Source organism: Oncorhynchus kisutch, unplaced genomic scaffold (assembly GCF_002021735.2).
Source record: "Oncorhynchus kisutch isolate 150728-3 unplaced genomic scaffold, Okis_V2 scaffold3239, whole genome shotgun sequence".
NCBI classification, from domain to species: Eukaryota; Metazoa; Chordata; class Actinopteri; order Salmoniformes; family Salmonidae; genus Oncorhynchus; species Oncorhynchus kisutch.
The window spans coordinates 1-13,957 of NW_022265184.1; the positions used below are offsets into that span (position 1 = coordinate 1).

Here is a 13,957-nt window from a genome sequence, read left to right on the forward strand (position 1 = left end):
CTCTCTCACCTCATCCCCTGTCTCCCTTCCTCTCTCTCTTTCTCTCTCTCCCCACACCCCCTCCTCTCTCACCTCATCCCCCTGTCTCCTCCCTCTTCTCTTCTCTCTTCCCAAAGCCCCTCTCTCCTCATCCCCTGTCTCCCTTCACTCTCTCTTCTCTCTTCCACCTCAGTCCCTCTGTCACTCCCCCTGTCCCCTCATCTCTCTTTCTCTCTCTCTCCCCACACCCCTCTCTCTCACCTCTCCCCCTGTCTCCCCTCCTCTCTCTCTCACCTCATTCCCCCTGTCTCCCCTCCTCTCTCTTTTCTCTCTCTCTCCCCACACCCCCTCTCTCTCACCTCATCCCCCTGTCCCCCCTCCTCTCTCTCTTTCTCTCTCTCCCCCACACCCTCTCTCTCTCACCTCATCCCCCTGTCTCCCCTCCCTCTCTCTCTCCCCACACCCCCTCTCTCTCTCCCCCTCCTCTCTCTCTCCCCTCCTCTCTCTCCCCACACCCCCTCTCTCCCCTCCTCTCTCTCTCCACAGACATAAAGGAGAGGTTCACTAACTATGTTCTGTTACTCATTGTCTGTCTACGGAACATGGAGCAGTTCTCATGGAACCCTGGTAACTACTGTCTGTCTGTCTGTCTGTCTGTCTGTCTGTCTGTCTGTCTGTCTGTCTGTCTGTCTGTCTGTCTGTCTGTCTGTCTGTCTGTCTGTCTGTCTGTCTGTCTGTCTGTCTGTCTGTCTGTCTGTCTGTCTGTCTGTCTGTCTGTCTGTCTGTCTGTCTGTCTGTCTGTCTGTCTGTCTGTCTGTCTGTCTGTCTACGGAACATGGAGCAGTTCTCATGGAACCCTGGTAACTACTGTCTGTCTGTCTGCCTGCCTGCCTGTCTGTCTGCCTGCCTGCCTGCCTGCCTGCCTGTCTGTCTGTCTGTCTGTCTGTCTGTCTGTCTGTCTGTCTGTCTGTCTGTCTGTCTGTCTGTCTGTCTGTTTATCTGGGGCCTAAAAGGTGTCACACCGTGGGGCCTAGAAGGTGTCACACTGTGGGGCCTAGAAGGTGTAACACTGTGGGGCCTAGAAGGTGTCACACTGTGGGGCCTAAAAGGTGTCACATTGTGGGGCCTAAAAGGTGACTGAAAATGGTGTGTTATGACGCAGGAACCCCTTCATTATTATCACTGGTATTGACAATGGAAGGCCGCTGCTCTCTGACCCCATGTATAACATCTCCTGCCGTTGTGCCCTTGAGCAAGGCACTTAAACCCCCCCAGAGTTAATACTGCACTGACAGGCTGCTGAATAAAACCCTCCGTATGGAAAGACACTGTGGTGTGTTGGAGTAGGACTGGGTTCTGGTGTGTTGGAGTAGGACTGGGTTCTGGTGTGTTGGAGTAGGACTGGGTTCTGGTGTGTTGGAGTAGGACTGGGTTCTGGTGTGTTGGAGCAGGACTGGGTTCTGGTGTGTTAGAGCAGGACTGGGTTCTGGTGTGTTAGAGTAGGACTGGGTTCTGGTGTGTTGGAGCAGGACTGGGTTCTGGTGTGTTGGAGTAGGACTGGGTTCTGGTGTGTTAGAGCAGGACTGGGTTCTGGTGTGTTAGAGCAGGACTGGGTTCTGGTGTGTTAGAGTAGGACTGGGTTCTGGTGTGTTGGAGTAGGACTGGGTTCTGGTGTGTTAGAGCAGGACTGGGTTCTGGTGTGTTAGAGTAGGACTGGGTTCTGGTGTGTTGGAGTAGGACTGGGTTCTGGTGTGTTAGAGCAGGACTGGGTTCTGGTGTGTTGGAGTAGGACTGGGTTCTGGTGTGTTAGAGCAGGACTGGGTTCTGGTGTGTTAGAGCAGGACTGGGTTCTGGTTGTGTTAGAGCAGGACTGGGTTCTGGTGTGTTAGAGCAGGACTGGGTTCTGGTGTGTTAGAGCAGGACTCGAGAAAAGACCTGCAAACCAGTATCTCTCCTGGAGGAGGGTTGACCACCCAGTATCTCTCCTGGAGGAGGGTGGTCTATTGGTAAGGCTAAAGGTGGCCAGGTGGCTAGCTGAGAGGGTGGTCTATTGGTAAGGCTAAAGGTGGGTCAGGTGGCCAGCTGAGAGGGTGATAAGGCTAAAGGTGGCCAGGTGGCCAGCTGAGAGGGTGATCTATTGGTAAGGCTAAAGGTGGGCCAGGTGGCTAGCTGAAATGGTGGTAAGGCTAAAGGTGGCCAGGTGGCTAGCTGAGAGGGTGGTCTATTGGTAAGGCTAAAGGTGGGCCAGGTGGCTAGCTGAGAGGGTGATCTATTGGTAAGGTTAAAGGTGGCTAGCTGAGATGGTGGTAAGGCTAAAGGTGGCCAGGTGGCCAGCTGAGAGGGTGATAAGGCTAAAGGTGGGCCAGGTGACCAGCTGAGATGGTGGTCTATAGGTAAGGCTAAAGGTGGCCAGGTGGCTAGCTAACATGGTGATGTATTGGTAAGGCTAAAGGTGGCCAGGTGGCTAGCTGAGACGGTGGTCTATTGGTAAGGCTAAAGGTGGCCAGGTGGCTAGCTGAGACGGTGGTCTATTGGTAAGGCTAAAGGTGGCCAGGTGGCCAGCTGAGAGGGTGGTCTATTGGTAAGGCTAAAGGTGGCCAGGTGGCCAGCTGAGAGGGTGGTCTATTGGTAAGGCTAAAGGTGGCCAGGTGGCTAGCTGAGATGGTGATAAGGCTAAAGGTGGGCCAGGTGGCTAGCTGAGAGAGTGGTCTATTGGTAAGGCTAAAGGTGGGCCAGGTGGCTAGCTGAGAGGGTGATGTATTGGTAAGGCTAAAGGTGGCCAGGTGGCTAGCTGAGACGGTGATCTATTGGTAAGGCTAAAGGTGGCTAGCTGAGATGGTGGTAAGGCTAAAGGTGGGCCAGGTGGCTAGCTGAGAGGGTGGTCTATTGGTAATGCTAAAGGTGGGCCAGGTGGCTAGCTGAGAGGGTGATGTATTGGTAAGGCTAAAGGTGGCTAGCTGAGATGGTGGTAAGGCTAAAGGTGGGCCAGGTGGCTAGCTGAGAGGGTGATAAGGCTAAAGGTGGCCAGGTGGCCAGCTGAGATGGTGGTAAGGCTAAAGGTGGGCCAGGTGGATAGCTGAGAGGGTGGTCTATTGGTAAGGCTAAAGGTGGGCCAGGTGGCCAGCTGAGATGGTGGTAAGGCTACGGGTGGGCCAGGTGGCTAGCTGAGATGGTGGTAAGGCTAAGGGTGGGCCAGGTGGCCAGCTGAGATGGTGGTAAGGCTAAAGGTGGGCCAGGTGGATAGCTGAGAGGGTGGTCTATTGGTAAGGCTAAAGGTGGGCCAGGTGGCCAGCTGAGATGGTGGTAAGGCTAAAGGTGGGCCAGGTGGCTAGCTGAGAGGGTGATAAGGCTAAAGGTGGGCCAGGTGGATAGCTGAGAGGGTGGTCTATTGGTAAGGCTAAAGGTGGGCCAGGTGGCCAGCAGAGATGGTGGTAAGGCTAAAGGTGGGCCAGGTGGATAGCTGAGAGGGTGGTCTATTGGTAAGGCTAAAGGTGGGCCAGGTGGCCAGCTGAGATGGTGGTAAGGCTAAAGGTGGGCCAGGTGGCTAGCTGAGAGGGTGATAAGGCTAAAGGTGGGCCAGGTGGCCAGCTGAGATGGTGGTAAGGCTAAAGGTGGCCAGGTGGCCAGCTGAGAGGGTGATAAGGCTAAAGGTGGGCCAGGTGGCCAGCTGAGATGGTGGTAAGGCTAAAGGTGGCCAGGTGGCCAGCTGAGAGGGTGATAAGGCTAAAGGTGGGCCAGGTGGCCAGCTAAGATCTTGATCTATTGGTAAGACTGAAACATTCAGTGTTCAGGGGAGATGTTCACAGCATAGGAGTTACCTGTCAGTTTGGCTGTTGTAATATTGTATTACTCTGTCATAATTACATTGACCAGAGGAGAGACAGGTTAGAGCACATTAGACTGTTTTACAACCGGATTATCAGCACTCGTCATAAACTGGACTCGTATGGACTGGGTGTCTGTATTGAAAATGTATCAATCGCTGATGTTATTGATTTAGTGATGTATTAATAATGTATTGATCATTTCCTGATCGGTTAATATGATTGATTAGTGATGTTCTGATAATGTACTGATGATTTCATTATTGATTAGTGATGTTCTGATAATGTACTGATGATTTCATTATTGATTAGTGATGTTCTGATAATGTACTGATGATTTCATTATTGATTAGTGATATTCTGATAATGTACTGATGATTTCATTATTGATTAGTGATGTTCTGATAATGTACTGATGATTTCATTATTGATTAGTGATGTTCTGATAATGTACTGATGATTTCATTATTGATTAGTGATGTTCTGATAATGTACTGATCGGTTAATATGATTTGATTTTTAATGACAGACCACCTGTGGGTGCTGTTTCCTGACGTCGTCATGGTGATAGCGTCTGAGGTTACCGTGGATGTTGTCAAGCACGCCTTCATCACCAAGTTTAACGACATCACTGCAGACGTAAGTGTCCATCCGTCCCTCCCTCCATCCTCTCCTGGGGGTGTGGTTTAGGGTTAGTTTAACGACATCACTGCAGACGTAAGTGTCCATCCGTCCCTCCGTCCGTCCTCTCCTGGGGGTGTGGTTTAGGGTTAGTATAACGACATCACTGCAGACGTAAGTGTCCATCCGTCCCTCCGTCCGTCCTCTCCTGGCGGTGTGGTTTAGGGTTAGTATAACGACATCACTGCAGACGTAAGTGTCCATCCGTCCCTCCGTCCATCCTCTCCTGGGGGTGTGGTTTAGGGTTAGTATAACGACATCACTGCAGACGTAAGTGTCCATCCGTCCCTCCCTCCGTCCTCTCCTGGGGTGTGTCTACAGGTGTCACGCCCTGACCTTAGAGAGCCTTTTATTCTCTAGTTTGGTTAGGTCGGGGTGTGACTAGGGTGGTTACTCTAGTTTTTGTGTTGGCCTGGTATGGTTCCCAATCAGAGGCAGCTGTCTATCGTTGTCTCTGATTGGGGATCATATTTAGGCAGCCCTTTTCCCCACTGGGTTTTTGTGGGATCTTGTTTTTGTGTTGATGCCTGTGAGCTCTACAGAACGTCACGTTTCGTTGCTCTTTGTTGTTGTGAGTTTCATTTAATAAACATGTGGAACTCCATTCACGCTGCGCCTTGGTCCGTTAATTCATTAGACGATCGTGACAACTGGAAATAAACATTCAGCCAGTTTTAAAAAACTGGTCAATCTAACTATGTCATCAAGGGTGCCGATATATTAGAGCTCATCTGTTTACCACATCTGACTGTCATCAAGGGTGCCGATATATTAGAGCTCATCTGTTTACCACATCTATGTCATCAAGGGTGCCGATATATTAGAGCTCATCTGTTTACCACATCTATGTCATCAAGGGTGCCGATATATTAGAGCTCATCTGTTTACCACATCTGACTGTCATCAAGGGTGCCGATATATTAGAGCTCATCTGTTTACCACATCTGACTGTCATCAAGAGTGCCGATATATTAGAGCTCATCTGTTTACCACATCTGACTGTCATCAAGGGTGCCGATATATTAGAGCTCATCTGTTTACCACATCTGACTGTCATCAAGGGTGCCGATATATTAGAGCTCATCTGTTTACCACATCTGACTGTCATCAAGGGTGCCAATATATTAGAGCTCATCTGTTTACCACATCTGACTGTCATCAAGGGTGCCGATATATTAGAGCTCATCTGTTTACCACATCTATGTCATCAAGGGTGCCGATATATTAGAGCTCATCTGTTTACCACATCTGACTGTCATCAAGGGTGCCAATATATTAGAGCTCATCTGTTTACCACATCTATGTCATCAAGGGTGCCAATATATTAGAGCTCATCTGTTTACCACATCTATGTCATCAAGGGTGCCGATATATTAGAGCTCATCTGTTTACCACATCTGACTGTCATCAAGGGTGCCAATATATTAGAGCTCATCTGTTTACCACATCTGACTGTCATCAAGGGTGCCGATATATTAGAGCTCATCTGTTTACCACATCTATGTCATCAAGGGTGCCAATATATTAGAGCTCATCTGTTTACCACATCTATGTCATCAAGGGTGCCGATATATTAGAGCTCATCTGTTTACCACATCTGTCATCAGGTCTACGGGGAGTACCGCGCCAGCCTGGCGTTTGACCTCGTCAGCAGCAGACAGAAAAACGTGAGATTTAAACATGAATATTGATGATGATTTAATATATTGTATTGATTTATTGATGAGTTGTTATTGACGGGTCATTATTCATATGGTGTGTGTTTGTTTGCCAGGCCTATACAGACTACAGTGACTCAGTCTCCAGGAGAATGGGCTTCATTCCACTGCCTTTAGCTCTGCTGGTAAGAGACTGGCTGGGTCTGCAGGCCTGGGTTCAACTAGTATTACAGCTCTTTAAGGCTGGGTCTGCAGGCCTGGGTTCAACTAGTATTACAGCTCTTTAAGGCTGGGTCTGCAGTCCTGGGTTCAACTAGTATTACAGCTCTTTAAGGGTGGGTCTGCAGACCTGGGTTCAACTAGTATTACAGCTCTTTAAGGGTGGGTCTGCAGGCCTGGGTTCAACTAGTATTACAGCTCTTTAAGGCTGGGTCTGCAGGCCTGGGTTCAACTACTATTACAGCTCATTAAGGGTGGGTCTGCAGGGAGGAGACATGGTTATTATTGATTAGGCTGATATTGAACCCAGGTCTGGGGGAGGAGACAGGGTTATTATTGATTAGGCTGATATTGAACCCAGGTCTGGGGGAGGAGACAGGGTTATTATTGATTAGGCTGATATTGAACCCAGGTCTGGGGGAGGGGACAGGGTTATTATTGATTAGGCTGATATTGAACCCAGGTCTGGGGGAAGAGACAGGGTTATTATTGATTAGGCTGGTATTGATATTGAACCCAGGTCTGGGGGAGGGGACAGGGTTATTATTGATTAGGCTGATATTGAACCCAGGTCTGAAGGGAGGGGAAAGGGTTATTATTGATTAGGCTGGTATTGATATTGAACCCAGGTCTGGGGGGAGGAGACAGGGTTATTATTGATTAGGCTGATATTGAACCCAGGTCTGGGGGAAGAGACAGGGTTATTATTGATTAGGCTGGTATTGATATTGAACCCAGGTCTGGGGGAGGGGACAGGGTTATTATTGATTAGGCTGATATTGAACCCAGGTCTGAAGGGAGGGGACAGGGTTATTATTGATTAGGCTGGTATTGATATTGAACCCAGGTCTGGGGGGAGGAGACAGGGTTATTATTGATTAGGCTGGTATTGATATTGAACCCAGGTCTGGGGGGAGGAGACAGGGTTATTATTGATTAGGCTGATATTGAACCCAGGTCTGGGGGAGGAGACAGGGTTATTATTGATTAGGCTGATATTGAACCCAGGTCTGGGGGAGGGGACAGGGTTATTATTGATTGGGCTGGTATTGATATTTAACCCAGGTCTGAAGGGAGGAGACAGGGTTATTATTGATTGGGCTGGTATTGATATTGAACCCAGGTCTGAAGGGAGGGGACAGGGTTATTATTGATTGGGCTGATATTGATATTGAACCCAGGTCTGGGGGAGGAGACAGGGTTATTATTGATTAGGCTGATATTGAACCCAGGTCTGGGGGAGGAGAAGGGGGTTATTATTGATTAGACTGATATTGATATTGAACCCAGGTCTGAAGGGAGGAGACAGGGTTATTATTGATTAGGCTGATATTGAACCCAGGTCTGGGGGAGGAGACAGGGTTATTATTGATTAGGCTGATATTGAACCCAGGTCTGGGGGAGGGGACAGGGTTATTATTGATTAGGCTGATATTGAACCCAGGTCTGGGGGAGGAGACAGGGTTATTATTGATTAGGCTGATATTGAACCCAGGTCTGGGGGGAGGAGACAGGGTTATTATTGATTAGGCTGATATTGAACCCAGGTCTGGGGGAGGAGACAGGGTTATTATTGATTAGGCTGATATTGATATTGAACCCAGGTCTGGGGGAGGAGACAGGGTTATTATTGATTGGGCTGATATTGAACCCAGGTCTGGGGGAGGAGACAGGGTTATTATTGATTAGGCTGATATTGAACCCAGGTCTGGAGGGAGGAGACAGGGTTATTATTGATTAGGCTGATATTGAACCCAGGTCTGGGGGGAGGAGACAGGGTTATTATTGATTAGGCTGATATTGAACCCAGGTCTGGAGGGAGGAGACAGGGTTATTATTGATTGGGCTGGTATTGATATTTAACCCAGGTCTGAAGGGAGGAGACAGGGTTATTATTGATTAGGCTGATATTGAACCCAGGTCTGGGGGGAGGAGACAGGGTTATTATTGATTAGGCTGATATTGAACCCAGGTCTGGAGGGAGGAGACAGGGTTATTATTGATTGGGCTGGTATTGATATTTAACCCAGGTCTGAAGGGAGGAGACAGGGTTATTATTGATTGGGCTGGTATTGATATTGAACCCAGGTCTGGGGGGGAGGAGACAGGGTTATTATTGATTAGGCTGATATTGAACCCAGGTCTGAAGGGAGGGGACAGGGTTATTATTGATTAGGCTGATATTTAACCCAGGTCTGGGGGAGGAGACAGGGTTATTATTGATTAGGCTGATATTGAACCCAGGTCTGGGGGAGGGGACAGGGTTATTATTGATTAGGCTGATATTGAACCCAGGTCTGGGGGAGGGGACAGGGTTATTATTGATTAGGCTGATATTGAACCCAGGTCTGGGGGGAGGAGACAGGGTTATTATTGATTGGGCTGGTATTGATATTGAACCCAGGTCTGGGGGGAGGAGACAGGGTTATTATTGATTAGGCTGATATTGAACCCAGGTCTGGGGGAGGAGACAGGGTTATTATTGATTAGGCTGATATTGAACCCAGGTCTGGGGGGAGGAGACAGGGTTATTATTGACAGGGATATTGGTGTGTGTGTGTCTGTTTCAGTTGATCAGGGTGGTGACCAGCTCAGTGAAGATCCAGGGATCTCTCTCCTTCATGTGTGTTCTTCTCTTCTATCTGGGGTAAGATGTCTTCTCTTCTACCTGGGGTAAGACACCTTCTCTTCTACCTGGGGTAAGACACCTTCTCTTCTATCTGGGGTAAGACGTCTTCTCTTCTACCTGGGGGTAAGACGTCTTCTCTTCTACCTGGGGTAAGACACCTTCTCTTCTACCTGGGGGTAAGACACCTTCTCTTCTACCTGGGGTAAGACACCTTCTCTTCTACCTGGGGGTAAGACACCTTCTCTTCTACCTGGGGGTAAGACACCTTCTCTTCTACCTGGGGGTAAGACACCTTCTCTTCTACCTGGGGGTAAGACACCTTCTCTTCTACCTGGGGGTAAGACACCTTCTCTTCTACCTGGGGGTAAGACACCTTCTCTTCTACCTGGGGGTAAGACATCCTCTCTTCTACCTGGGGGTAAGATGTCTTCTCTTCTACCTGGGGTAAGACACCTTCTCTTCTACCTGGGGTAAGATGTTTTTCACTTCTACCTGGGGTAAGACACCTTCTCTTCTACCTGGGGTAAAACACCTTCTCTCCTACCTGGGGTAAGACACCTTCTCTTCTACCTGGGGTCAGATGCCTTCTCTTCTACCTGGGGTAAGACACCTTCTCTTCTACCTGGGGTAAGATACCTGCTCTTCTACCTGGGATAAGACACCTTCTCTTCTACCTGGGGTCAGATGCCTTCTCTTCTACCTGGGGTAAGACACCTTCTCTTCTACCTGGGGTAAGACACCTTCTCTTCTACCTGGGGGTAAGATGTCTTCTCTTCTACCTGGGGTTAAGATGTCTTCTCTTCTACCTGGGGGTAAGATGCCTTCTCTTGTACCTGGGGGAAAACGCCATTTTAAAAGGCCCCCTAGTGGCCCCAGGGGCTTAAACGACCACTTCTGTCCAATATCGGATGGGCCTCACACACGTGAAGGAAGAGAGGTATTTCTCAACTCTACTGAGATTATTAAACCTCTCTCTATCTGCAGTATGTCACTAAGATGAGGACGCCGTTTGAGGTGAAAATTAAATAAAAAATGAAATCTTGTGTTTATCGTTGTCGAGCAAAATGGGTCAATTTCTGGTGGTGTGTCTTTTGTCCAGCTCTGGTCTGATGGGGTCTGTTGTCCAGCTCTGGTCTGATGGGGTCTTTTTTCCAGCTCTGGTATGATGGGGTCTTTTGTCCAGCTCTGGTCTGATGGGGTCTTTTGTCCAGCTCTGGTCTGATGGGGTCTTTTGTCCAGCTCTGGTCTGATGGGGTCTTTTGTCCAGCTCTGGTATGATGGGGTCTGTTGTCCAGCTCTGGTATGATGGGGTCTGTTGTCTGTATCGTCCAGCTCTGGTCTGATGGGGTCTTTTGTCCAGCTCTGGTCTGATGGGGTCTTTTGTCCAGCTCTGGTATGATGGGGTCTGTTGTCCAGCTCTGGTCTGATTGGGTCTTTTGTCCAGCTCTGGTCTGATGGGGTCTTTTGTCCAGCTCTGGTATGATGGGGTCTGTTGTCCAGCTCTGGTCTGATTGGGTCTTTTGTCCGTATCGTCCAGCTCTGGTATGATGGGGTCTTTTGTCCAGCTCTGGTCTGATGGGGTCTTTTGTCCGTATCACCCAGCTCTGGTCTGATGGGGTCTTTTGTCCAGCTCTGGTCTGATGGGGTCTTTTGTCCAGCTCTGGTCTGATGGGGTCTTTTGTCCAGCTCTGGTCTGATGGGGTCTTTTGTCCAGCTCTGGTCTGACGGGGTCTGTTGTCCAGCTCTGGTCTGATGGGGTCTTTTGTCCAGCTCTGGTTTGATGGGGTCTTTTGTCCAGCTCTGGTCTGATGGGGTCTTTTGTCCAGCTCTGGTCTGATGGGGTCTGTTGTCCAGCTTTGGTCTGATGGGGTCTTTTGTCCAGCTCTGGTCTGATGGGGTCTTTTGTCCAGCTCTGGTATGATGGGGTCTTTTGTCCAGCTCTGGTATGATGGGGTCTTTTGTCCAGCTCTGGTCTGATGGGGTCTTTTGTCCAGCTCTGGTCTGATGGGGTCTTTGTCCAGCTCTGGTCTGATGGGGTCTTTTGTCCAGCTCTGGTATGATGGGGTCTTTTGTCCAGCTCTGGTATGATGGGGTCTTTTGTCCAGCTCTGGTCTGATGGGGTCTTTTGTCCAGCTCTGGTCTGATGGGGTCTGTTGTCCAGCTTTGGTCTGATGGGGTCTTTTGTCCAGCTCTGGTCTGATGGGGTCTTTTGTCCAGCTCTGGTACGATGGGGTCTTTTGTCCAGCTCTGGTATGATGGGGTCTTTTGTCCAGCTCTGGTCTGATGGGGTCTTTTGTCCAGCTCTGGTCTGATGGGGTCTGTTGTCCAGCTCTGGTCTGATGGGGTCTGTTGTCCGTATCGTCCAGCTCTGGTCTGATGGGGTCTTTTGTCCGTATCGTCCAGCTCTGGTCTGATGGGGTCTTTTGTCCAGCTCTGGTCTGATGGGGTCTTTTGTCCAGCTCTGGTCTGATGGGGTCTTTTGTCCGTATCACCCAGCTCTGGTCTGATGGGGTCTTTTGTCCAGCTCTGGTCTGATGGGGTCTGTTGTCCAGCTCTGGTCTGATGGGGTCTTTGTCCAGCTCTGGTCTGATGGGGTCTTTTGTCCAGCTCTGGTCTGACGGGGTCTGTTGTCCAGCTCTGGTCTGATGGGGTCTTTTGTCCAGCTCTGGTATGATGGGGTCTTTTGTCCAGCTCTGGTATGATGGGGTCTTTTGTCCAGCTCTGGTCTGATGGGGTCTTTTGTCCAGCTCTGGTCTGATGGGGTCTTTTGTCCAGCTCTGGTATGATGGGGTCTTTTGTCCAGCTCTGGTATGATGGGGTCTTTTGTCCAGCTCTGGTTTGATGGGGTCTTTTGTCCAGCTCTGGTCTGATGGGGTCTTTTGTCCAGCTCTGGTCTGATGGGGTCTGTTGTCCAGCTTTGGTCTGATGGGGTCTTTTGTCCAGCTCTGGTATGATGGGGTCTGTTGTCCGTATCGTCCAGCTCTGGTCTGATGGGGTCTGTTGTCCAGCTCTGGTCTGATGGGGTCTTTTGTCCAGCTCTGGTCTGATGGGGTCTTTTGTCCAGCTCTGGTCTGACGGGGTCTGTTGTCCAGCTCTGGTCTGATGGGGTCTTTTGTCCAGCTCTGGTCTGATGGGGTCTTTTGTCCAGCTCTGGTATGATGGGGTCTTTTGTCCAGCTCTGGTATGATGGGGTCTTTTGTCCAGCTCTGGTATGATGGGGTCTTTTGTCCAACTCTGGTCTGATGGGGTCTTTTGTCCAGCTCTGGTCTGATGGGGTCTGTTGTCCGTATCGTCCAGCTCTGGTCTGATGGGGTTTGTTGTCCAGCTCTGGTCTGATGGGGTCTTTTGTCCAGCTCTGGTCTGATGGGGTCTTTTGTCCAGCTCTGGTCTGACGGGGTCTGTTGTCCAGCTCTGGTCTGATGGGGTCTTTTGTCCAGCTCTGGTCTGATGGGGTCTTTTGTCCAGCTCTGGTCTGATGGGGTCTTTTGTCCAGCTCTGGTATGATGGGGTCTTTTGTCCAGCTCTGGTATGATGGGGTCTTTTGTCCAGCTCTGGTATGATGGGGTCTTTTGTCCAGCTCTGGTCTGATGGGGTCTTTTGTCCAGCTCTGGTCTGATGGGGTCTGTTGTCCAGTTTTGGTCTGATGGGGTCTTTTGTCCAGCTCTGGTCTGATGGGGTCTTTTGTCCAGCTCTGGTATGATGGGGTCTTTTGTCCAGCTCTGGTATGATGGGGTCTTTTGTCCAGCTCTGGTCTGATGGGGTCTTTTGTCCAGCTCTGGTCTGATGGGGTCTGTTGTCCAGCTCTGGTCTGATGGGGTCTGTTGTCCGTATCGTCCAGCTCTGGTCTGATGGGGTCTTTTGTCCAGCTCTGGTCTGATGGGGTCTGTTGTCCAGCTCTGGTCTGATGGGGTCTTTTGTCCAGCTCTGGTCTGATGGGGTCTTTTGTCCAGCTCTGGTCTGATGGGGTCTTTTGTCCAGCTCTGGTCTGATGGGGTCTGTTGTCCAGTTTTGGTCTGATGGGGTCTTTTGTCCAGCTCTGGTCTGATGGGGTCTTTTGTCCAGCTCTGGTATGATGGGGTCTTTTGTCCAGCTCTGGTATGATGGGGTCTTTTGTCCAGCTCTGGTCTGATGGGGTCTTTTGTCCAGCTCTGGTCTGATGGGGTCTGTTGTCCAGCTCTGGTCTGATGGGGTCTGTTGTCCGTATCGTCCAGCTCTGGTCTGATGGGGTCTTTTGTCCAGCTCTGGTCTGATGGGGTCTGTTGTCCAGCTCTGGTCTGATGGGGTCTTTTGTCCAGCTCTGGTCTGATGGGGGTCTTTTGTCCAGCTCTGGTCTGATGGGGTCTTTTGTCCACTCACTACCCCAAAGGGTATCTTTAACTCTGTGTGTGTGTGTGTGTGTGTGTGTGTGTGTGTGTGTGTGTGTGTGTGTGTGTGTGTGTGTGTGTGTGTGTGTGTGTGTGTGGTGTGTGTGTGTGTAGGATGATCTCTCTGAAGGTACTGAACAGTATCGTGTTGCTGGGAACGTCCTGTGTGTTCGTCAAAGAAGCCAATATGGAGGAGAAGCTGTTCCAGTCTCCCCCCTCTGCTGCCTCCAGCCGCTCCAACTCTAGAGCACACAGACCCACACACACCACCCCCCCAGGTAACACACACACCACCCCCCCCAGGTAACACACACCACCCCCCCAGGTACACACACCACCCTCCAGGTAACACACACCACCCCTCCAGGTAACACACACACACACCACCCCCTCAGGTAACACACACCACCCCCCCAGGTAACACACACCACCCCTCCAGGTAACACATACACACACACCACCCCCTCAGGTAACACACACCACCCCCCCAGGTAACACACACCACCCCCCCAGGTAACACACACCACCCCTCCAGGTAACACACATACACCACCCCCCCAGGTAACACACACCACCCCCTCAGGTAACACACACCACCCCCCC

At 50.3% G+C, this 13,957-nt stretch overlaps 1 protein-coding gene across 1 annotated transcript; it reads left to right on the plus strand.

The window, feature by feature from the left end:
- Positions 1-775: 775 nt before the first annotated feature.
- LOC116371453 (transmembrane anterior posterior transformation protein 1 homolog) lies at positions 776-13,641 on the plus strand (the record flags this gene model as incomplete). Its single annotated transcript, XM_031820327.1, has 6 exons — positions 776-839; positions 4,333-4,442; positions 6,092-6,151; positions 6,259-6,327; positions 8,932-9,008; positions 13,469-13,641. Coding segments are annotated over exons 1-6 (514 nt in total), but the record flags the coding sequence as incomplete, so codon positions are not given.
- Positions 13,642-13,957: the final 316 nt, after the last annotated feature.